Source organism: Solea solea, chromosome 9 (assembly GCF_958295425.1).
Source record: "Solea solea chromosome 9, fSolSol10.1, whole genome shotgun sequence".
NCBI classification, from domain to species: domain Eukaryota; kingdom Metazoa; phylum Chordata; class Actinopteri; order Pleuronectiformes; family Soleidae; genus Solea; species Solea solea.
In genome coordinates, this window is record NC_081142.1 from 16,375,823 (window position 1) to 16,400,895 (window position 25,073).

General features: G+C 39.4%; 1 protein-coding gene across 1 annotated transcript; it reads right to left on the reverse strand.

The window, feature by feature from the left end:
• Positions 1 to 919: 919 nt before the first annotated feature.
• On the reverse strand, positions 920 to 24,023 carry swt1 (SWT1 RNA endoribonuclease homolog). The gene is made up of 17 exons (XM_058638890.1): positions 23,692 to 24,023; positions 22,819 to 22,888; positions 22,543 to 22,601; positions 20,865 to 22,458; positions 20,623 to 20,752; positions 20,334 to 20,435; positions 19,866 to 20,057; positions 19,026 to 19,119; positions 18,403 to 18,644; positions 17,897 to 18,060; positions 17,576 to 17,714; positions 15,122 to 15,261; positions 14,615 to 14,751; positions 13,970 to 14,116; positions 10,868 to 10,934; positions 10,660 to 10,727; positions 920 to 2,973 (listed from the first exon to the last, which is right to left on the reverse strand). The coding sequence occupies exons 2-17, from the start codon at positions 22,882 to 22,884 to the stop codon at positions 2,817 to 2,819; spliced, it is 3,498 nt and encodes a 1,165-aa protein (XP_058494873.1). The 5' UTR covers positions 22,885 to 22,888; positions 23,692 to 24,023; the 3' UTR covers positions 920 to 2,816.
• Between the last annotated feature and the right edge of the window lie 1,050 nt (positions 24,024 to 25,073).

Sequence of the window (25,073 nt, forward strand, 5' to 3'; positions counted from 1 at the left end):
CTCAAAGACGAAGCAGTAATTCTTTAAATTGAAATGAACAGCACGAGTATGTGTCTCACACAGATTTGACGGTGATTAAAGACAATGTCCACATTATTGTTAGTTTAAGGCAGCAAACGTGGGTTTTTTGTTTCTGACTGAAGACGTTTTAAGGCCCTGTTGCCTGATGTAGATACAATGTTTTGGCCCAATATTCAATCACTTACAAACATTTCCTTGCTGATCCCGGATCTTAAAACATGCAGGGCAGTGGGTCCCCGAGGACCAGGATTGAGAAACAGTGTCTTGGAGAAAAGGTTCAGTGGCTTTCTATTATAGAGTTCACTGTAAAACATGGTCAGGATGCATGAGATGTTTCTCCTCTCTAACAAAAATATTTCAAAAGAACAGAATGTTCAATATCAGCTTTGACCACAATGTAACTCTGCAGTAAACTGACAACACAGGAAGTTCAGTACATCTACATCATCTGTTAAGCTCCCTCCACCTCCTCCTGTGTGACGCGTAATGCTTTAACCTCAGTCCTTAAACCTAGTCCTAATGAGGCAGAACCACATTTCAGAGGATAGGGGCTAAGTTTAGGGTCAAGATTTGAAGTGTGGTTAGGTTAAGGTTAAGGTTAGGCATTAATTGGTTAAGGGTAAGGTGAGGGGTGAGGCTGTGATTAGATTGCTCAAATGAACGGAAGTGGACGTGAGTCCTTAAAAGGAAAGCTGTGCGAACCTGTGTGTGTGTGTGTGTCACAGCAGCAGGTGTAATCTCAGCCTGTCTGTACGTAGTCACCTCTAATCCCCTTAGTCACCACCACACACATGCTCTCAAACACTGGCTGTATAAATACACACTTACTGTGCACTACAACACTACAGGAAAAGCCTTTTAAACAAGGTAAAGTCACAAAAATAAGTCAACAATAAAGTTCTTTGAAAATATTTAATGTCTTGTCGTAAACATATAAATCGAGAAATAAAAATAGATTTTGTGCATGAAAACAATTTTACTTCGACATTGCTATTGGCAAATTAGCCTCACTATTAATACTTCATTTCCTATAAGGAACACTAAACACAACAGCAGCAGTGTTTTTTGTTGCAGCTCCTCGCAGGTTCTGTTGGTTTTATATGAATTAAATAACAATAAAACACGTTCAGAGCGATGGATGTGATTTCACGGCAAAAAAATTAAATAAGTACTAGTGTAATTGACTTGAATTCAGTGTATTTATCTAATCACACCATTTTTTGGCCTTATTTACTTATTAAGGCTTAAGATATTTAAGATAATTTAACTTGTTTCAAGGTATTTTTTTTCTTGTTTTAAGAAAACTTGCAGATAATATAGCTTAAAAAGTCCTTTCCCCCTAATAGTGGTTATATGTTGTTTTTCAAGGTATTGGTTTTGCAGTGTTGTAGCTAATTATCTCTTTCCACGTTGACAGGTTATCACAGGTGTAATTAATCAAATGAAGGTTGAACAGAACAGCGCGGTCGTTAGCGTGATCAGTCACACCTGTGCTTTTCCGGCTGAAACGTCAGAATGGCTGCTGTGTTGAGGCTACGTTAGCTGGACAGAAGAAATCCCTTCATTAATTCATCTCTGCTGCTGAAAGAAACATATTTCTTACAGAAATGGCCTTCAAACGTGTTTGGACGACACAACCTAGCCGCTTTTCTTTTTTCATGCACCAGTAAATATGCAAATAAGCCAGTGCCCGCCTCCGCCCGCCCCGCCTGTCTGTCTGTCACTGTGACTGTGACACTGCACAATCAAATGTTTGTTTTCTGTTTTGTTAGCGTGACTGTGTGTGCTCTCCTTTATCTAGAGAGAGAGGTTACAGCAGATATGAAGGAATAATCTAGAAATAATCTGGAAAACACAGTTCCCCATGCAATGACTGTATAACAATGTCAGTGTGGGTTTAAAATATTGTACAGTGCTTAACAAATGTATTAGACCACCGCTGAACTAAATTAACAGCAATTATCAAAATCATATTTTATGATTAATACACCAATATGTAGAAGCTCTTTAACCAAAATGATATTTTTAATGCTAAAATATTATCCATGTATTTTAAAATGTACTGTTTTACCAAAAAACGGAAAAATATAGTAAAGCACATTATCATTTCTTGATTAAAATGTTAAATTATAGTTATTTACTTGCATTCCTGAACAGAAAACTTAGTTTTAGTGGTTGAATATTAATGCTTGATTCATTTCTGAAGTTGATCAGTGAGTCGCCTCAAATGTGGGTATAAAACGGTGAATTCAGTTTGTTTTTTGCAAAATACATAACAATAACAATTTTTAGTTTTAATGTCACATGGTCTAATACATTTGTTAAGCACTGTATATTCATATATTTGAATATTAAACGCTGACTAGGAGTAGGAGTGCCTAAGCTTTAAGGCGTTCATGTGGTCCAAAAAAATCCTTTAAATAATAATTAGGAAGCAAATATAAACAATAATAATGAAAACCAGTTCTTTGACATGATTAGTCAGTAAAATAATAATTTAATGTTCTTAAATACGGAACTTGCTCACACCTGGAAAATATATATACATATATATATATGAAACCACTGACTTACTGACATCAAGATATGATGTCAGATATGAAAACCAAAAGAAGAATACCTGAATGGACATGAAACAATGTTGAAAACATACGAGCTCTGCTTAACAAAATGATTGACCTTCTACAGGCGAACAGAACATCATCATCAGCTCCGTCACAACAAAACTGAAAGATTAAAACTGAAAAAAACCTCGCTTTAACTAAAACGTTGTCGTCGGAGGAAACAGTATTGGTTTATTCAAGGCTTCTGTTTGGTTGATGTGCAAATGTCCCGACACTGTTCCACTCGTGCTGAGCGGTGAAGGTGATGATCTGACCTGAGAACTCAACACAGCGATCCAGAGCCTCCTTTAACCGCAGCAGCTGCGTCCCGCCAACTCTCAGCTTCTCCCTGCAAACACAATGAGTGCACGTTATTAGATTCACCAGCACTGGCAGACAGACAGACAGAGAGACAGACAGACAGACAGACAGACAGAAATAGGAAATTAGGAATTAGGAATTAGGCAAATTGGACAAGACTGATTTGACCAAAGGTGTGAGAGTGGATGGTTGTTTGTCTCCATGTGTCCCTGTGATGAGACCCTATGTCCGCTGGGATTGGCACCAGCGACCCCCGCGACCCTCATGCGCAGGATAAAGTAGTAGAAGATGAATGAAACCACTATTTAGAGATGCTAAATCATTGCGACGCAATGTAAAATATGAACATCATTCTTGTTGCCATGTAATATTCTTTCAAATTGGTAAACCAGACATTTTGAAAGATATATTGTATATTAATAAATGAATCCCAGCTTCATTTCATCCTCTTTAATATAAATCTTTCAGCAAATAATATTCAGTAGCCCATAAAAAACGTTATGTTTCATTTTTTAATGAAACATCAGTGTTGTGTTAGCTGTTTTTACTCGGAGAAGCTTTGGCCCAAAGGTCGACTGGAAATTAAAGACAGGTAGACAATTAAACATAATGATTAAAAATGAACCATAAAGTGAACCTTTTGTCTGGAGCTGAAGACATTTTGAGACTCTTTAATGGATTTAATCATTAGAAACTCCTGATAAATGAGCTTGTTGCTGGAAATAGTAAATGGTCTATATTTTTAATCAGAGGTCTAAAACGTGTGGCCCCTCCGATCGATTTCACGCGGCCCGGAATTAAAACCTAGTTCACTCTCTAGCTCTATCACAGCTGAAAACTCGAATCGCAGCAAGTAAAAAAACAGTAAATGCTTCCCCAAATGAAAGATGAACAAAAGGCAAATTTAAAAGAATATCAAGTGTTCTTAAACACAATGCTGCTCACACACCCGCAGCAGTTTAACAGAGCTGCTGGGATAAAGTAGAGGTTAGGAATAGAAATGTTAACTTAACAAAACAAAGGTGGCATTTACACAGAATACTAAATATGTTTGTGAGCAAGTAGCATAGAGACATATTGATAATAACAATACATTTATTATACTTAATATTAAATGTATTGTAGCTTCTTTAGTGTTTTTTGATTGATATTTCAGTCTGTTTGTGTCATTTGTAGATTGAATGTGCAACCTTAAATGTTCTTTTTTTAATAGTTAACCCTGTAACACCGAGTGTACGAGTGCATCACTGTAATTATGCGACAGTCTGTGCTATCGGAAAAAAGTTGCAAGTCAAAGACAACATGTGGTTATTACGTCATTTCACCAGCGAATCAGCAGCTTTGCCACCGGAGAGGAAAGAGTTGGAAAAACTGCCTGTAACACATTTCCATTTTTGGACACTGAGACAAAAACTCAGACAAATGTTATTATACTGTTCAAACGTTTTGCCTTCCTTCATCATCAAAAATGTTAATACACTAATTGAACATGCAGTACATTGTAAATAATGGGCAAAAGCACTCACTCACAGGACATTTTCTGGCCCTTTTATGGTTAAAATAAGCCATACTATAGTGGCTTAGTATGGCCACTAACACACACATCTGTCAAACCCATTCACACAATGCCATCAGGAGCAACTTGGGATTAAACATCTAGCCCAAGGGACACGTCGACAACGTAGACTGGTGTTCTCCCAGTTAGAGGACGACCCACTCTACCACTGAACCACAGCAACCCCATGATTGAACTGGATGGGCCATGTGTCCAGAAGACACCATGAGGCCACACAACGTGACATGTTCACACAGAATAGTTTCCACAAAATGCAAACGACATGACGACATCGCACAAACAAAAAGAAAAAGTGCCTTCGACACTTGAAAAACCTGAAAAAACTGGAGAGACTGGAGTTTGTCCCGACTAAACAGCGCCAGACTACTTATTGTAATAATTATAATCACTGAGACAAGACACAGGCGGATATGAGTCATGCGTTCTTCAGTTTGACAAAAACAATATTTACTCATTTAATCCCCACTGACTTCTGCCTTGGTGTGTTTGTCATTATAATAAAAAAAAAACTAATGTTAAAATAAATGTTATTCTATAACGTTATGTGAACTGATGTTAGTTGTAAAATGGTTTTATAAAATTAAAATTTGTTATGGACTCGAACAAGTCTTGTTTTCCTTATCCTAATTTCAGCTGTTCAATATTTATCCAGTTTATATTTAAATCATTAAAATGTCCAGTATACAGATACTAAAGACATTGTTTGGACATTCAGGAAACATGAGCTTAAACCTTTTCACTTCCATCCATATTTTACATTATTTTATTTCTTTATGTTTTATATTCTGCCGATTCAGACCTGCCAAATGTTGTGATCCAAAATATATATATACAGTATATATACATTTCTTTTAAGGCCTTTGTTTGTGTCTGTCGTTTTGTTTCGTCAGTGATTAGTATAAAGGTTTCATGAAAGGATATATGCATGCAGCTTTTTGTTTTTTATATATGTGTTTTAATAAAGGCCTGATTACGTTGAGCCTTAGAAGATATGAATCCTTTCACACACACACACACAGCAGATATACTGTAAGTGTGACCTTCTGTGTGCTGATTGTGTTCACGACGGACAAAAGAGCTCCTGTGGAAGCTGCAGCTTCTACAAGCCCCGCATTCCTGTGTCGCTCACTACTTTCCAGCGCAATCACATTTTTCTGGTCCGTATACATCCATGCCAAGGGCACACAACCAGTCTTCCCTGTGAACACACACACACACACGCACACACACACACACACACACACACACTGGAGTCTTGGCAACGGCTGCATAGCAGTGGAGACACTGAGGGAGCTTGTTGCGTGTTTTGTTTCCTCCTCTGCTTTGTTTCCATCGGAACATTATGTAACTCCAGCGAGGAGAAGAGGAGAAAAATAGACCAAAATCTGCCGCCTGTCCACACCCACGGTTTTCTTCCATCTACTTTCCCTTCTCCATCCCAGTGTGTGCAGCTGTGTGTTTTTGTAACCAGTGTAAACAACAGGTTGGTCTGTGTCAGCTGCTCTAGTTTTCCATTGTGGCCTCTTTTTTTTTTTTTTTCATGGACAGAGAGGGCTGTGTGAAAAGCCTCCTGCTCTGCAGACGCAACAGAGACACACTAATCATCTCAAGCATCAAACTCTTCTTTTGTACGAAGACTGAAAGTCAGCGGCACGTGGGAATTCAGGTACGGGGCCGCTCGGCCTCTGTGTGTGTTACATAACGGGCCCGTACGTGTTTAAAGGGCAGGTAGTTAATGGCTGTCCCCAGAAGACAATAACCATTTGCACTGCACTCAACCGCATGACACACAGTAACTGACTGATGGGCTCCACCAGCCAATCGTGTTGCTTTGTTGTGACAGAAAGCCTCCAATTGGATAAATTCTCCTACCTCATTAAAGTGCTGCGATGGGACACGTGGATAACGGTGACTGGATCAAAGTGGGATGGAACCAATTTTCAGTTGAACTTCTTTTTATACTTAAATTAAAAATCTTATGAGCTCAGACAAACAAAAACAGCCTCTCGCTTTGACTCTAGTCTGCACATTAAATATTCTCTGAGAACCTCTGTGTACGAATCTTACAGCAACCCTTAAAAATAAGGTTCATCATACTCTTTTGAAATATATATATTTTGGTCTAAATCAGCCTCCCAGAGTGAACAGTTGGTAATAAATGTGGAGGTCACTGGGTTTGCTTAGAAAACATTCAATGAACCAAGGAGGCATGAGAGGTTTTGGTGCAGTCTAATTACAGCCGTGAATGATGAGAATCAGTATTACAGATCAGAACAGAGAATGATTATGTAGCTTCTATTTGGCTCTAATCCATATTTTTCTCAATTAAAAAAACACCGACTTGGTGAGCGACACGACGGACAGAACGATCCGTCTCATCAAACACAAAGCAAAGTGTCACTCCAATAAACACAATAAAAGACCATCTTCTCTTAAACTGTGTGCTGTTGAGAAGATAAGGCCGGTCTATTTGACTTGAGCTACATAAAAGTCAGTTTACACCAAACCTCTTACCTTAAATAAAAGCCTAATTTCCAAAAAACAGGACTAAAGCGACAAGAACAACAAATTTACTATGTTAGCTTGTGTGAGTACTTTTTTTTTTACAGTATACTGCAAGATTAAATCACAGTCTTTACGTACTCTAAGTCTTTAGTACTTTAAGTTTGACCGCCTGATTGACAAACACTACTTTCTTTGAATGATGTGGTTTCTACTGTCTGTCCCTCATTTTAAACACCCTCTGGATACTCAGTGGTAAATTGCAGTCTACTAAATCTTTAAATTTCTGTGTGTTTAGCTGAATAAATGATGGGTTTGCCTGGCTCATGATGAAGCACGTGTGTGAGTCTTACAGTATATGTGTTTCCTCCGCACAGTATAACACAATGTATAATACATGATAGGACTAACGGTGACCGTAAAGGATAAGGAGCTGATGTGTAAGGTTGTTTGTTGTCAGAGTCTATGAATTATGGAAGAAACCATGCAAGATGCAAACTTGCCTTTCAGATTACGCAAAAGAGCGAGAGAGTGAGTGAGATGGAGAGGAACAGACAAACGATTAATTTGCTGCTGTGGTTAACCACTGCAGCCCTGATGACATTTTCATGAGTCGCATGCAGCAAACTTGCCCAATGTCCTGATAATATTGCAAAAACAGATTCAGAAACAGATGTTCCCCAACGAGACGAGGACAATGAGAGCCTCGTATGTGCACAGACGTTACAATCACAAGCAGGTGGAAAGACGTGCAAGGCTGCACATATTCAGTTTGTGCTGGTTTGTTTTGTTCCCTTTTCCCCTCCCACTCTCTTAAAGAAAACAGTGAAAGTGAGACGGGCCTCAGAGGAGAAACTTCTGGAACAACACAACGTGAGTTCTTTCGGACATGATTGCCTATGAACTATATCCTCTATAAAAACATCAAAGTGCTGTCTATGTATATAATCATTACAGTATATAGAAGCGATAGAAAGGAAACAAGAGAAGAGCAACGTAAAAAAGGACACAAAAAAGGAGTTTTGTGATCAAGTTTTGACAGGTACAACTTTGGAAGCTTATGTGCTGATGAGGTCAGCGTTCACAGGGAGCTCCGAGTGTCTGACGCTGCGTGATGCAGTTCAGGGCCTCCCTAAGGATTTATATAACGTGTGACATCACTGCCACTGCACTGAGCAGAAATCAAATATTTAACACCGTGGATAATGTGCCCGCCGAGCAAAGGGCCGAGATCACTCCACAGTGAATGTAACAAATAAAACATTTACAATCACCACGCGACCAGCTCCGCTATAACTGTCAGCATCTGTCTGTTCTAACAAAAGCTGGAATGACGTGACAGCCGAGTGCCGGGAAAAGCTCTTCTGTGTTCATCTAGTCCTGAAGCACAAAAATACCTCACTGTTAAGTCATTTACACACAGAAATACAATGGAAGCATAGACCCAAGAGGCTGGAATCCACTTACGGTTACTTAAAAATGTTGCTGGTTATTTACTGTTCACCAACAAACACTAGCAACTTTAACACTGCAAATATTACAACAAAGCAGTGAGGACAGATAGAGACTTAAACCGGTCTGTGAGGATATTTTCACTGGTCCACATGACTTTAAATAGCTTTTTAAGCATTAAGGTTACAACAGAGTTAAGTTAGGGTTAGGTTATGTTATGTTATAAGTGCAAATGTTTCCCCAAAAGATCCCCCTTAAACTTTAGAAAAGCAAAACAAGTCTATTTAATACTTATTTAAGACACATTTAAGAACTGTAATTAAGACAATAAAAACCTTGAGATTAACCCTTAGAGCACAGTGCAGCTTTTTTCCATTACTATGTTTAAACATACAGTATATACAGAGGCTATAAGAATGTGCAATATAGAGTGTCTTATATCCTTTTTTCAGCACAACCTAGACAATCTGATGAAAAAAATAAAAAAATCACGAAAATTCTATTTCGAAAACGGTCTATTTCGTGACTTCTGCACAATTATTTCTACATTATATCACTAATAAAAATGCGATATAAAATGAATTAGAACTTTAACTCAACAACACATAAGAAACTATTTTTTAAAGCCTGAATATGTGACCTTTTTGTGTCCGATACCGAGATCACAAACTTTTAGTCCGATACAGTCATTTTAGACCATTTATGAACGTATGACGCTGTTAACAACACATATATATCTATATGTTGGATTTTGGGATTGTATGGGATTTGACATATTCATCTGTCTGAAATCACTGATACCAGTGATTTTGACCAATATGGGACAGACACTGATTAAACTCTTTTTCCAATGAAGTCTGCTTTTTACTTCTCCTGCGAGTCTTATTCACTCTATTACTTACATCCTAGAACTATGTAGATTGATTAACACGTGTGATCAGGGTGAACTTCGGGTGAACTTCGGGTGAACGTTAAACTTTCATTTATTAACAGCCTGGTACTTAGCGAAGTGTGCCTGTTTGTTTATTGAGGTTAAAACCACTGAGTATTCCTTCAGGGAGGCGTGTTAATCATTTGTGTCGCTGGTGTTTGGAAGAGTTGGCATGGCCACAAACATTGTTAGAGCTCTGCAGGGGATATCTAGGTGGAGGGTTAGTGTTACAGAGTAACAGCTGTGATAATGGGAACAACAACAACATGCCTGGGCATGCTGCAACAAAAGAACACAAGAACACTGAGAACTTGAGAATGTTTATTGTGATATGAGGTCCGGGGACGGGGACTAAACAATTTCAGCGGGTGCGTGTCACACCAAACTGTCCTCCTTTTACCCTCGACAAATAGACCTGTATCATTGCAGCTGTACAATCTGTGTGTATTGAGTCAATGGATCCATCTGATTTCACAGAGAGAGCCAGGGGTCAAAGAGTATAACACTGCTCTACAGCAGGCATTCCTACAGACTGGGTCTTGACCACAGATGGATTGCAGTAGGTTTTTTACTTACTTATTATGTTTCATTTGTCATTTGTCAAGTAACAATAGCTACAAAAATCCAAAAAAGCAAATGTGCTCAAAAAGATAATTACAATAAAACTTTTTCAAATCAGTTGATGTCAAAAAGACAGATTTTTGCTCCTTGTGGAAGCTTAACAAACCATTAGTTATGGTTTCAAACCATTAAACAGTGAAACATTTCACTAATGTGAAGTAAAACATTCAAGCAAATAAAGCATTTGAGTTTGCACATTGACAAATAATTCTTATTTGTCTATTCAAGACGTTTATATTGCGTTAATTAATGTCAATAACTTTTTGCCTAGCCTCATTCAAAAATAAAATAAATAACTCCCTCTTTGTTGACTTGAAATAGATGTGAGCAGGGTCTGTCATAGTCATGTCAATGCAATAGTTACAAAAGCATGCAGCTCCACTTACTGTAAAATAAAATTATAATTTTGTTATTGTAATGTGTTAGGTATGGTTTCTCCGGATTTTCCAGTTCCCTCCCACAGTCCAAAAACATGTGGATTTGGGAATTAGGCAAATTGGACACTCTAAATTGACCGAGTGTGTACGTTATGTGGGCCCACTGTGACCCTCATGTGGAGGGTTAAGTGGTAGAAGATGAGCAAGTGAGTGAGGATGTGTTAATTATGGAAGGAAAATTGACTTTTTTCCTACCTGTATTCCTGTTGTGAGAAACAGTCAAGCAGGTCTTTGGCTGTCAAAGTGAAATCCACATTCACGATCTAAAAACACCAAGTAAACAAGCAGAGGTTAAGATGAACATGCTAAGTTGAAGGTCACATAAACTGCAGGGGGTAAAATGTCAAGTGGCTGATTAAAGTGACATTTAACTGTATGACAAGAACTGAGAAACTGTGCCAACCTTATTAGAGGTGATAATACTGAGCAGTGTCTGGACTTCCTCCAAACTAGGGGCAGAGGACAGGACACTGAAGAACAGAAGAAGAGAAACAAAATATTGTCACTTTCTAATCATCTCCCTCCCAGCATGGCTTCAGTCATTATTATACACCCACAAGTGACAACAATGAAGAGCAAACTGAGATAAGTGTAATAATCATCCTTCTGAACACACTGTAGCATGCAAACAGCGGGAGCATGACGTCAAAGTTTTATTCAGCCGTCCATTCATCACCATGCAATTCATAAAGCAAACGTCAAGGACAAGGCTTATCATCCACACAAACACAAGCACATGTCACTATTAGTAACCTTTAAAAAACAACGACAAAATAGACATAAGGTGAGAGAATGTAATGACAGTAAAAGAGTGCAACAGGTGGAGGAGGAAATGGCCATTCAGTTGAGTCCAAAATTATATATATATATATTTTTTTTTTTTTTTTAAACATACTTTTAAACATGAGTCATTGCTGTGCTCAAACACATGACATTGAGTGTGGCTGTATCTTAGGAAACTGTACTTGGGCAGCCCAACACACACATGCACGTGCGGACAGAAGCCCAAAGGTATATGCACATTATGTTCACACACCGTGAAGACGGGGACATAGCAGCAAGAAGCTGCCAATATACTCACAGTACTCAACACTTTGACTGTTATATATATATCGTGCACTAGGGCAAGCATAATGAGTGTTATATGTATTCTGGCACTGTGAAATATAAGATATTTTCCTACAGCCAAACAAAGAGGAAATCAGGCACAAAACACACTATACACCTGCAGCATGAAAGAAAGAAAAAAACATTTATGGTCCTGAACAAGACGCAAACGTAGAACTGCAGAACCGAGCTCCACACAGACACGTTTGTGGAACAACAGAGTCTGTTGTTGCGCTGGTGCCTCAGCTGACATAGGGGCGAAGGGGGGGGGGGAGGGGGGGGGTGTCACCATGGACAGGTCGCCAGTTCGTGACAGGGCTACATATAGAGACAAACGACCATCCATTCTCACACTCTCGGTCAATTTAGTGTCCAATTTTCACTAAAAGCTGCCAAAGAAAAACAAATGTCGTCATCACAAACGACTGATTGAGGTGTGTACACTGTTCCACCTCACAAACGCCCACTTCAACGGCCACAGGTATACTATCAATCGACATCAGTCCTATCAAAGTCATGGAGAGAGTGGTCTGGAGCAGCAGGACTCACTCTGGCATCTGGAAAGGTCACCAGTCCATCACAGAGACAGACAACAATTCAATTTACAATTACAAACATTTATTGTCAAGTTATAGTCTCCAATTAACCTAACCGCAATCTGCATGTACTTTGGTTGAGGAAGCCGGGAGTGCTGGGAGAAAACACACACTATTCCACCAAGTAAGAACATGCAGGTAATTCTGTACCTTCCATATACTGCATGGCATAAATGGCATAATCAGAGAACTAGAGTGGATGTTTGAGTGGTAATAGAGGGCACTTGAGAGTCAGGGAATAGTGGCTTATAGAGACATGTTTGCTTGTTTAATATCCACAGAGGTGAGAACTCAATGCACAACCGAGGTATCACCTTTCTCACGTCCTGCAGTTTTAAAAACCGAACACCTAAAAACACACCTTGCAGTTCTTGTCCAAATAACGATAAATCATTTCTACTTGGTTGAACTTGACTAACGGATTACGCAACTCAAGTTGTTTCTATATGAAGTAACATGTGACAGGATCAGAGGAGGACAGAGCAACGATTAAACATCAAAGCAAGGCAGAGCCATCAAGCAGGAAATAAAGCAAGCCAAGAAGCATACCAACACATGCATTATAATCACGTACAAATCTACACAAACCACAAGTGGAAAGTCTTGGTTCTCAGGCAGTGAATATATTATGTTTACACAAACTGAAGCTCTCGTGAGTATTAAAATGATAAATCATTTTAATTATTTTCAGGAACATGTCAAAACTTGCTTGGTACAGAGGGATATCATGACATGAGACACTCTGCCTTTTGAATAGCTGGGCTTCTTGTCTCCCGCTTTCAAAGAGAGTCAAAATGTCACAGTAAATCCTGCACAGGGAATGAATAATGTACTGGACCTTAGGTCTGAGTGGTGTTTTGATGTTGTATATGTACAGAGGGAGGGGTGGGCGTTATACAAGTGTGGGAGATTAAATAAGACCAAAATAACTCAGATATTAAATCAGAAAATACATGTAAATATAAAATATTGTGAATAGTTTTGACTTGGACATTGAATGGTGGTTAAATGTGAGTCATCAGGAAACCTGTGCTGTAAGACACATGTGAGATGTGGGACAGCTAAGAATAAACTGAACAGAAGTTTAACTACGCGGTGCTTAAGTGTGTAGAGCCACTTGTTTGCGTCATGGAAAAGGTCATAAAGCAAAGTTACGAGGTCAAACAGATTAGTGCCAGAGCTGGACCAGAGAGCTGTGACATCACACGACACGTCACACACACACACACACACATATGTAACCAGGACATAGGAGGGAGAAGGGCTGGTAGAGACAGATCCAGGACAGTATAAAACTAAGTATTTAACTAAGGCTTGACTTTAAAACAGTAGTACTCAGAGATAAAGATGATTGGGATTGTCAATGAAGACTGGTCAAGACAACAACTGATTGATTTGTATAAATCATCGGTGAGACTGGATGGAATGTTTTTATCTTCAAACGCTGTCAATAATGTCAGTCTTTTGCAGTGTAGTTGGAATGTTTTGTCACTGATATCAGCTGCTACCAAATATACATGATGAGTAGAAGTGTGGAGCGGAGAATGTCACCAAATCGTATGTTTTAATGTTTGTTTTCCCCCTAACCCTTTGCATAACAACATCGAAAGGAAAACACGCCGCAACGACTCACTTGGGTGAGAGAGCCAGAGTTGTGACAGCAGAGAGCACAGAACAATTAACGCACATTCAATTCTCTGAAGGCAGAGTCACACGTGAGAGGAACCAAAATGCACAACTAACACAACTCATTTAACAGACACAGAGGTCATTGTTGCAGCGGTGACAGGAGGCTAAGATACCTGCTGAAAGCTTGAAGCAGCTGTGAGACCATGGAGGACAGTTTGTGCAAACAAGCCAAGGCATCCTGGGGCGGCTGAGGGCATCCCGCTGGCTGAGCACTCTGCATGGTGTTACAGTCAAAGCCCAGCGCTTTGAACACTTCCAAGCTGAAACATGACAGGAAAGAAAGACCTCAGAGATCAGTGGAATGGAAAACAAACACAATACAGACAAATGTTTGTTGTACTTATAATTACATCAACAGACATGTACATTCTTACTGCACCTTATTACATATGTATATTTACATATGTATATTTATACTTACATTTATACTTATATTTATATATATATATATATATGTAAATAATGTCCTACTTTTACTTACTTGTATATTGTTTTTTTTTTTTTTTTATCTATTGTTGAGCTGCTGTAACGCCGTTTTCTCTCCACTGTGAGATAAATAAAGCTATCTTATCTTATCTTATCTTAGACCGCGCTGTATTAGTCAACGGACCATTAGTCGTTGACTTGTTTTCTATCTTTTGTGCTTAAAATGTTTGCAACAGGAAATCACCATTCATGATGTAGCATGTTACAGATCACGCTACATCATCAGTTAAGACAAAATTCACTGCATCCATCAAATATCCCATTATACCAACCTTAACTGATACACGTGACACCAGATGTTCTCAAACAGGGCCCACACTTCCTGATGAGAGACCTGAGAACACATGGGCTGTCTGTCTTCCTCATCATCATCATTCATGACAACATCACAGGCATGTTGAGATTCCCCCTACACACACACACACACACACACACACACACACACACACACACACACACACACACACACACAGATGGAGCTGTTATTCAATCTGAAATAGGTTAAACCGAGTCCGACTGTGTCAAATAATTAGTCTGTGTGTGCTAAGAAAACACATCCTGCTGTTTGTGTAATGGTTGTTTTGGTTGCTTTCATACTTAAATGACAACAGACTCCCTTTCTCTCTCTCTCTCTCTCTGCAGGTATAGGCACAGTATACAAAAGAACATTTTTATATTTCATTGGCTCCAAATGATACACAACACTTTCTGTAAGCGGAATAAATGGGAGTTCTGATTTAATGACGTGCACTGAAACTTCAAAGGTGCTCAACACTGACCTGAGGTTGTAAATCACGAAAAATGTTGTCCATCGTGGAAACGGCACTGGCCACACGGCTTGAACTTTTCCCAAATGCTGTCACAAGCTCCTTAGCTTCTCGAAGGGCTGCTAAGGTAGCGTCACAGTCTAATGTTTTACCTGAAAACACACACACACACACACACATATATATCATCGATGCATATGGACAATCAGATTTAAAAGGTATACGTGCTTAAAGCAGATAGAAAGTTGAAATGATGTATAGCATTATACAATTCAGAAGCACCAAAAGAAGTGAACCTATAACTAAGGCTGCACAATTTTCGGAAGATATATGCATGACTGTTTGCAATGCCAATATCACTTGCAACAAATAAACATATAGCATCACTATTTGTTTATTTATTACAAGTCATATTGGCATTATGACTATATGGTGTTACTGTCCTTTTTGTTTGGGTTTGCAGGCTAACATAGACTGAGACTGTGAATACTGAGTAGCTGATGCAAAAACTGAAAAACATCACAATAGTATCCACAATAATTTATATCAAGTTCCTGACATAAACTAGCTCTATATACTTTGCAATAAGTATATATTTTTCACATTATGAATACTGGGCATGTTGGTATTGCAATAACTGTATGTGCAGGTCAAATTTCACATACATGGAAGACAGTATGTCAGATTTTAAGTATATTGTATTATTTTTGTTTTGTAGAACTGGAAACGGCACATACAAGCACACTTACAAACAACATCCATGTGAATGAGCCAAAGGAAAAAGGTGTGTCTTAAGTTCTGAGAGTAACATGTTATGAATGAATAGTGTTGGAGAAGACAAAGCCCTGCATGAGGGGAACTGAGAACAAGCCAGCTTCACACACTTGTATTGTTTTTGGCAACAGACCTTTATTCTGTTTCTTATCATCACAGCTGCATACTGATCCATAAACACTACCCTTATCAAACACCCTAAAAACAAGCTGTGTTACTTTAGAGGCGTATGATGAATCTGTCCTGACTGTGCACACTCACTGTACTCAAGTTTAGCTACAAGCAGCTACACACACACAAACACACACACACACACACACACACACACACACACACAGAGATGCCTGTTCTCAGAGGAGAGCAGAAAAGCACATGCAGTACTTTTCCACTCCAACATTTGTTTCTCAGCCTCACACACAGTTTATCCCGTCTTCCTTCCTTTCCTACCCCGCCTCCTCCTCCTCCTCCTCCTCCTCCTCCTCACCCAACTCTCAGAGTCCAGGCACAGAGCCAGGCTGCGTAGTACCATGGAATCCAGACTCATGCTTGTCATGCTAGTCACAGAACAGTAAAACTCGTATTGTTTAAGCTATTAACATTCTTGGATGGCTTAAAAAGCATTGTGTCACTGATGAGGACGACAAATCCGAGAGCGACGTGTGCCATCACACACACAGAACTATGCAAATGTAATTATGTCCAATGATGAGGCTGAGAGCAAGAAAGGCTGCAGTGGGCAACTCAGCATCTTTCTGACTCACACTTCAGTGTCCTGCTTTAACACATGACCTCATTTTGTATGTAGTCCTTTAGGGTTTTAGCACAGTGCAAGTCAGACCTCATCGTCGAGAGGAGTCACTATGTCGACAAGAAAAAAACATTTCTTAAAACTGAAACAGTGTTACAGAGGAACACAGAATATCACCAAAGGGAGCTCTGTCTGGCTTTGTTTGTACGTGTGAATGTCAAGGCTCTTTTCCTCTTTTCAAACTGTTGTTCACATTGAAAGCAAAGATTAAAATCAGTCCCAAGGAAACAGGCATCATCTGCTGTGTGTGATGTTATCAAGCCTATTCAAAACGCAAAGCAACAGAGTGTGCTAAATGAAACAATTTACAGTGAGAGGTACACACATTTATTTACTGCATCCTGCATAGGCAAGTATTAAACGTCACAGATAACGACAACACCGACAATTACTGTTAATTTCCCCGAGGGAACCTCCCAAAGGGATTAATAAAGTCGTCTGTCTGTCTGTCTGTCTGTCTGTCTGACAATAAAAGAGGAAAAGGTTTCAATTGACCTCATACAGTCTTAAAAAGGTTCATTTATTTGCTGTCTTGCAGGCTATTTTCGGTATTAATTCCAATTTCCAGTTGCAGTTCACACAGTAGTTATACACCAAGTGTGTAGGAGTTTGGACATTGGCCCAGACTGACAAGACTGTTTACAGCAGCTGTAACCCAAATCAACAAACAAACATTAACCTGCATTATGGACATCTACCTGATCTGGTTATCTACTAAGACATGCTTGTACAATCTGTTCTTTCCAAGTCAATATATCACATTTAGGAGCAGTCATGGTTGCAATACAGATTCAAATATTGCTGGGTGTTATAAAGCAAGTGAAATAATAAAATAAAATAAAACAATAAAAAAAAACACATTTTCATCTCTTCAACTTACATACCTGAGTTGAAAAATTCGATGAGATTTAAAACTGTTTGCAGCTTTTTTCGTGGGACAATGTGCCCAAATATGGCAATCCAGTGCTTTTTCAAACACTGAAGGACATCTTGAAGAGTCCAGGGTGGTTTTAGACAAACTATCTGTTAAGCAGAATGAAAAAAAACAACAACAATAAAACAATAGCCTGAAGAGGAGACGTTTACAGTTCAATAGACACATTATTTTATGACATCTGCTTATCAATTATCAGCAAAATGCAGATTTCAGTGAATAAAAAGTATCATCTCAAAGATGGTGTTAAATTCAAAGACACTGAGTTTACCTCCAACCAGAGGTCTTCATAAGCGGCCTTCATCTCCACCTCTACTACATCTGACAGCACCTCCCGCAGGCTTTCCTCTAGTTCAGAAATACATCTGCTGAGGTCCCATTTTACTTCCTCTTCTCTTCCACCGAGCTGCTGCTGCTGCTGCTGCTGCTGCTCGTCTGTCATCAGATACATACACACACACAACATAGATGTAAGAATACACAGTTGAAAGACAAGAGCCAGCCTTTACATACACGTTGTTGTTTTGCAGTGTGAGTGTAAACTTTATTTAAGACTATCTCCTTCATTGCTCTTCAAGTCGGATTTGTTAATGTAGCTGAGCGGAGTCACCATCAATGTAACGCTTACTACAGCTGGACATGAACTGAAGGAAAAGAAAACAGGAAGGGGTGGGTGTCAAGTGTATGGAAGGTGTGTGCAATTAACTACTGCACTGTGATGGAGCGTGCCAAGTAGTTTCCTGTTTTGTATGAACAACACATTCATTCATGGCTCACGTTTTGTTACTACTCCCACAGAAAGGTCTGCTCTCTCTCGAGTGTGTGGTTGGGCTGCGGTGCAACTCCTTCTCAGCACAGGTGATGAGATCTGAGGGTTTGGACGAGGCAGCATGGGAGTCTCAATGTTTTGCAGCGAGTGAAGTCCGAGTCTGGCTCTCCCAACCTCGGCCTCCAAGTCATTCTTGCTGAATGCCTTCACCCCACTCAGCAAGGCTTTACTGCATAGATTCTTATCATTACTAAAGAGAGAAAAAAAAAGGGACAGCATTATTTTACATCGGGTGACAGTGACACCTCATCTAAGACAGCACCAGTGTTCGATGAAACAATGCTGTACATACTCTGGAAACAGCACAAGTCAGTAGAATTGGGCCCAAAGGTGAAAGAATGTGAAAAAATAACAGGCACTGCTATTGAGTAGGAAAGAAATTCCTCAACTCAGCACATCTATTCTTGCACAATTACTGTGTCTGGCTCGATCTTTCTCTCATCCGACTGGAACTATCTGGCTGAAACCCGCTTGCAGTCACATGCATGTGCATTATTATTTGTAGGGGTGACACACACTCTGCTACAGCAGCAGCAGCAACAACACAGGTAGGGGGAGGGGGGGTACTCACGTGCAAAGGATGACAGCACACCCTGGATGCAGACTCTGATACTGCAGGCAGCAGTGCAGCACTCTGTCATCATTATTCTCAGCACTGAGACCATCTGAGGACAAGAGGGAACAGAGAGAAAGAGGAAGGAACGGTGAGATGAGACAAAACGTGACAGAGAACAAAAACATGACAACCCATATGAGCACAGAGAGAGATGAACACTAAAAACACACAACACTGAAAAACACATTGTAAGTGCATCACAAAAGTACAGCATGTCCTTTGTCTTTTTTAGACAAAGGGGAAGATTTAAAAAAAATGAAAACAATTTAAATGGAGGCAACAGCTAAAGATAAAGCTCATTTATTTAAAAATCATTACCAATGCTGTAAAAGGAATGTTTGACCAGTCTTGCGTACAGCTTAGAAAAGGGTGACCTCATGCTTGGGTGCAACCTGCCCTTGAGTTGCACGTAATGCATGCTATGATGGATTTTGGAGAACCAGCTTGGTGCTAGTGCCACCTACTGTCTATACAGTTTATTTATTAATGGGATGAAGTCATGATCATCAACCTTAAGTAAAAAAAATAAAGTATGTAAAACAAATTACTAGGCTCTATTAAACCTAAAAGGTGGATTATTTCTTCATACATTTGAACTAATAAAAGCAAACTGTTTTGCTTATAATCACTGTAATCCTTACATGTGGTCTTCTGTAATAGAGCGGTATTCATTAGCCATCAAGTCCAAGAATAAATCTGATATGAGCTCATGGATTACTTTAACCTTTAGGTTCCATTTTTAGTTTTAATACACCTGCTTTAACGTCTGATGTACATCCTTTTATCAACACTCACTGCTGCACTCTGAGGCCTGCTGCATTGACTGCCCCCACAGGTGCGGTTCCCGGCTCTTCAAAGTGTTGTAAATGTACGAGATGGCGGGAATGGCCAGGTGAGCCACAGAGCCAGACAGGTCTTTCCCTCTTTTTAAGGAATCCAGCTCCTGAAGCACCACCCAGGGGATCAGGAGGACAGGAAAACCCAACGCTATAATAACACAAAACAGAAAGAAAGGAGTGATGATTTCATATTTCATGAAAGACTATGCATATATAAAATGGTAGATTTCTTACTTTTTTGGAATGTTATTTTGTGTAGAGAAAGAGAATTTAAATCTACTATCTACTACCATCTACTACCCTCATTGTGTCTGCAATATGTTCTTCAGAATAAAATTTGAGATCATATCCTGATCTCCTAACAGCTCTCACATGTTACATCAAGACAGTTATGAAACTGATTCGAAGGAAATGTTTTAAACACCTCCAAGTCCTTGAGACCTGATCTTTTTCACATAATCCAGGTGACTCAGGAGAATGTTTGTGTCCAGAATGATGATAAGGTCTTGCTGAGGGGGTTGTTTACCTGTAAGAAGAAACAACAAGTTATGTAACAATTCAATTATTTGTTGCTGAATATAAAATTCTAACAAATTAAACAATTAATAAAAAATAAACAGACTTTAACTTTGTTTGCAGAAACAAGGCATGGTGAAAAGACTGATCACTTAAACTATTGTAGTGAGAGATAAAAACCAAAAGACAAAACTTACAGTAAGCATCAGTTGCTCCCTCTTCTGGAGGGTCTATCTCCATACAGGTCAGTTCTCCATAGCTCTGCAAAACATCGACCTCCAATTTCCTCTCAGTGCGGGCAAGATGCAGCTCCTCAACCACTTGTGTCTGCAGAAAAACCCATTTAAGAGAACTTAAATATAAAGAACTTACTTCAGATCTCCTGATGCAGTGGTAAAGGCTGCCATTTTTTAGATTAATGAGTAATGTGTTTTATTACCTGGTCACACCATGGCTCAGAGGTGGCATTGCAGACAGTTGGGAATTGATCAGACAAGGATAAACTCTTGTTTTGTCCTTCAGATGAAAACCCCATGCTGACATCCGAAGAGCTGTGATGTTGTTGGATTGATTCCTGCTTGGATTTATTGGCATCGTAGGCACCTGGGAATTGGTTCGACAAGGATGAACTTGTATCTGGTGTTTTAGATGAAAACCTCTGACTAGCATCCAAAGAGCTGTGATGTTGTTGGACTGTTTCCTGCTTAGAATTCTTGGCATCGGACACAGTTGGGAATTGGTTAGAAAAGGTGAAACTCTTATCTTGTATTTTAGATGAAAAACTCTGCATAGAATTCTTTATTATGGCCCCTGGGTCAGAGATCTCAGTTCTGTGTTTGAAATTTTTGTTTGCAGAAACAGCATCATGGCTGTCGCTAGCAACTGGCTTTAGTTTAACTTTTTTTGGTATTTTAAAACTAAAAAGCAGAGGTGAAGAACCTTTTTGCTCCTGAGCAGATGATGAGCCAGCTGTCTTATGTGAAAATGACATGACACTCCTTGGAATCAAAGGAACATTCTTCCACAGCTTTGAGCTCCTCTCCTGTTTGGCTGAAATGGAAGAGAGTTTTCTGGGAGACACAGAAGATTTTGCTTCTGTAAGCAAAATGTTTTTTTTATTAGTATCATTCTCTTGTTGTCTTTCACAAAACTTTTTGACCAGCTCAATTCTCTTCTGCACTAAATAATCTTTGATGACAGAGGACGTCTTGCTTGGTTGTCCAGTCTTGCTTGGTTCCCCAATCTTGCTTGGTTCCCCGGTCTTGCTTGGTTGCCCAGTCTCGCTTGGTTGCCCAGTCTCGCTTGGTTGCCCAGTCTCGCTTGGTTCCCCAATCTCGCTTGGTTCCCCAATCTTGCTTGATTCTCTGGTCTTACTTGGTTGCACGATCTTGCTTGGTTGCCTGATTTTGCCTGGTTCCCCGGTCTTGCTTGGTTGCCCAGTCTCGCTTGATTCTCTGGTCTTACTTGGTTGCACGATCTTGCTTGGTTGCCCAATTTGGCCTGGTTCCCCAGTCTTGCTTGGTTGCCCAATCCTGCTTGATTCCCGGATCATAAGAGTACTACTGTCATTTCCAGGCCTTGGTTGTGCCTCAGCTCTGCCTGTCTTCTTTTGTACATAATGCCTGTGCTCTTTCTGTTCAACAGAAACCAAACCGGGGCTTGATAGCTCTTTTAATTTTGATGGGCTCCTCCAGGAAGACTTTTCATCTATGCAGTCCTTAGATATCTTTGCCGTTTTCTTAGGAACTGCACCTTGAATGTCAGTGCTCAAACGTTTTGAAGGTCTTTCTTCCGCAGTCTTACTCCCACTGACAGTTTTATCTCTCCCTGAAATAGAACTCTTCGGTTTTTCTGAGCGATCCCAGTGGGATTGCAAATGCTTTGTTTTAGTGGAATCTTCTGCCTTTTTAAAAGGCTTCTGGTGTGTTGCTTCTTTTTTTTCCTGTTTGTAGACTGTCTTTTTAATGTGGCGGGTGCTTTGGGAACCATGTTTAGTTCTAGAAGAACCAGACTTTTCCTGTTTCGCTGCATGGCTACATGTAGAAGAAAAAAGGAAAATATCACACACACTGCTCAACATACAGAGGCAAGTGATTTATCATCACACCATGTGTCACCTCTCGTGCTTCCTCTTTTCGCTTCTGCAACTCTTGGTGACTTCTTTTCTTTTAGATGCCTAAAAAGAAGGAAAATAAACACAGAATCCCATATAAACATGTTGTAAGTACACAACACCTCCCCAATGGCATAAAGACAAAATATTGCATCTTTGATTGAGACATTTCCTGCATATTTGATTTACACAGTGTAGATATAATGACATTATTTTCCAAATAAATAGCTAAATAGAAGTTGGAAACAATGTAAACGATAATTGATGTCATCGCTCTCACCTTCTTGTCTTCTTCACTAGAGGATGAAGATGACCTCTTGTGCTTTCTCTTTGACTTTTTTGACATTTCCCTGTGGAAGTAATTCAGGAGAGAAAAAATGCAAATACATTTAGTAATTAAATCATCCTTGAAATAGAATATAGAGTAGTAGTAATATTTTGTTGGGTTGTTAAAGTTGTTTTTGCCATCTGCAAAATCACACCAGTGACCAGTATTATGTATTGGTTTTCTTGAAATGCAAATTGAGGGGTTTTCTGTAAATAGAGATACACATAAATACACATACACACACACTTAAATGGAAATACACAGACAGAAACAGTAGACCAACAGCCAGTAAGACACACACATACACACACACACTGTGATTTGCTGCATTCTACGTTCTTTCATAGATGACATTTCTGTTGAGTTAATTCTGACCTATTATAGTGTCATTGTGACATGCTGTTTTGTGCATGGTATTATTCAATGTCTGTTTTTCAGTGTAAAGCACCTTTCTTTGTAAAGGAATGCACTCGACATATAAAGTTGCCCTTGCCTCGCCTTAAAAAGATCGCAATCACAGATCAAGTCGAAAAAGTAGTTGTTTCTCCCAAATCGTTCAGCCTTAGAACTACCAATGGATGACACATGTCCCGTCTCTAACAGGTTAACTACACCTTTACAACGTTTGTTTACATCTTTCACGCACTGTTTAACCAAAGGTAGACGAGAATGAACTGTATCACGTCACAAAAACACAACTTTGTTTGTGTGTGACGGTGTGATTTTCTCAGGCTTAAACACAACACAACACAACACACCACACAACACTTTAGAGAGCACTCGAAGTTACATGTCCGTGTTAGCTTGTTAGCTCGCTTAAGCTACCTGACGTTAAGTGACAGCAAATCCGCAGCTATCTGTCCTCTCCAGTGTCGGAGGCGTTCGCGTGCATTAACTTAGTGAAATAAAGCAGGTTTAGTAAGATCACACGCATCATTCCCGGCACTGATCTGTCAACAAAGTTTCCATGAATACACATCAGCTGCATTTCCAACATCCGCTAATTCTTCTTCTACTACTGCGACGACGACTACATCTGCTGTTGAGATACATTACCGCCACTCAGTGGAGCCTGGAGACTGCAGCATTTAGAAGAATTGGCCTGACTTAGCTCTGAAGGCGAGGATACAATTCCCAGCACAGCATGTTCAACAAGTGTATTCCTCTAAGAAGACGGAGACACGAGCTCATTCCTGAATGAAGGAGAAGACAGAGACGATGCAAGGTCAGTGGCAGTGAGAATGTGGGTTATCTGGTAAACTCCCCACCTGCAGCCATTTCCCCAAGGTCACACACACTGTTTCAAAGCTCCACACAGGCCCACACAGTACTTTCACTTACTTCTAGTTCTAGTGTGTTTATTATTATTGCTCATTCAAGACATTTGTATAACCACTTCCATTTCGATTCTTTCTTTTTACTTTCAAATATTTAATGTTTTCTGCATTTTCTTTTCATCCATAGGAGATGAATTGACAGGGCAGATCAAAGGGATCACATGGAAGCTAGATAGAACACACATTATATATTTACATTATATTATATATTATTATTATTGATATATATATATATATATATATATATATATATATATACATAATATATATAATATTAATATATATAATATATAATATTATTATTATTATAGATCCAGTTAAAAGAGAATCTGCACTTGCAGTTTTACGCCACACAGTGACACTGTAGCTCCAGTTACTCTCCCAGCGTCTCCTCTCTCAACACAGTGCACTAAGCACAAAGAAACAAAGAACGTGACATTAGTCACTTGAATATTTCAAATTTTCCACTACCTATATGTCTATTCTTCTACTTACTCCCACAAACTTCCGTTCTGCCTCAGTAAAGCAGTTCCTCTTTGACTTGTAATGGAGTACTTTTATTAGTCCTTTTATTTAAATGAAAGATTCCAATATCTGAATCTAAATGAGCCACCAAATACTGACACTTCATGTCAAAAATACAAAGCTAAATAAGCCACCTGTGGGTTTCTGTAGCATGGCTTGAGGAACAGTGATGTTAAAGACTTTGAAGGGGAGAGAAATGTAGACGACAAACAGATGAGCCGTGAGTAGTTTCAGCTGCGGGGAATAATCTGTGACCACATCAGTAATCTTGGACATAAATGATAACAACATGTAGGGATTGTGACAGAAACAGTTAAATGCTTTGGGATTGAGAGGATGAGACTG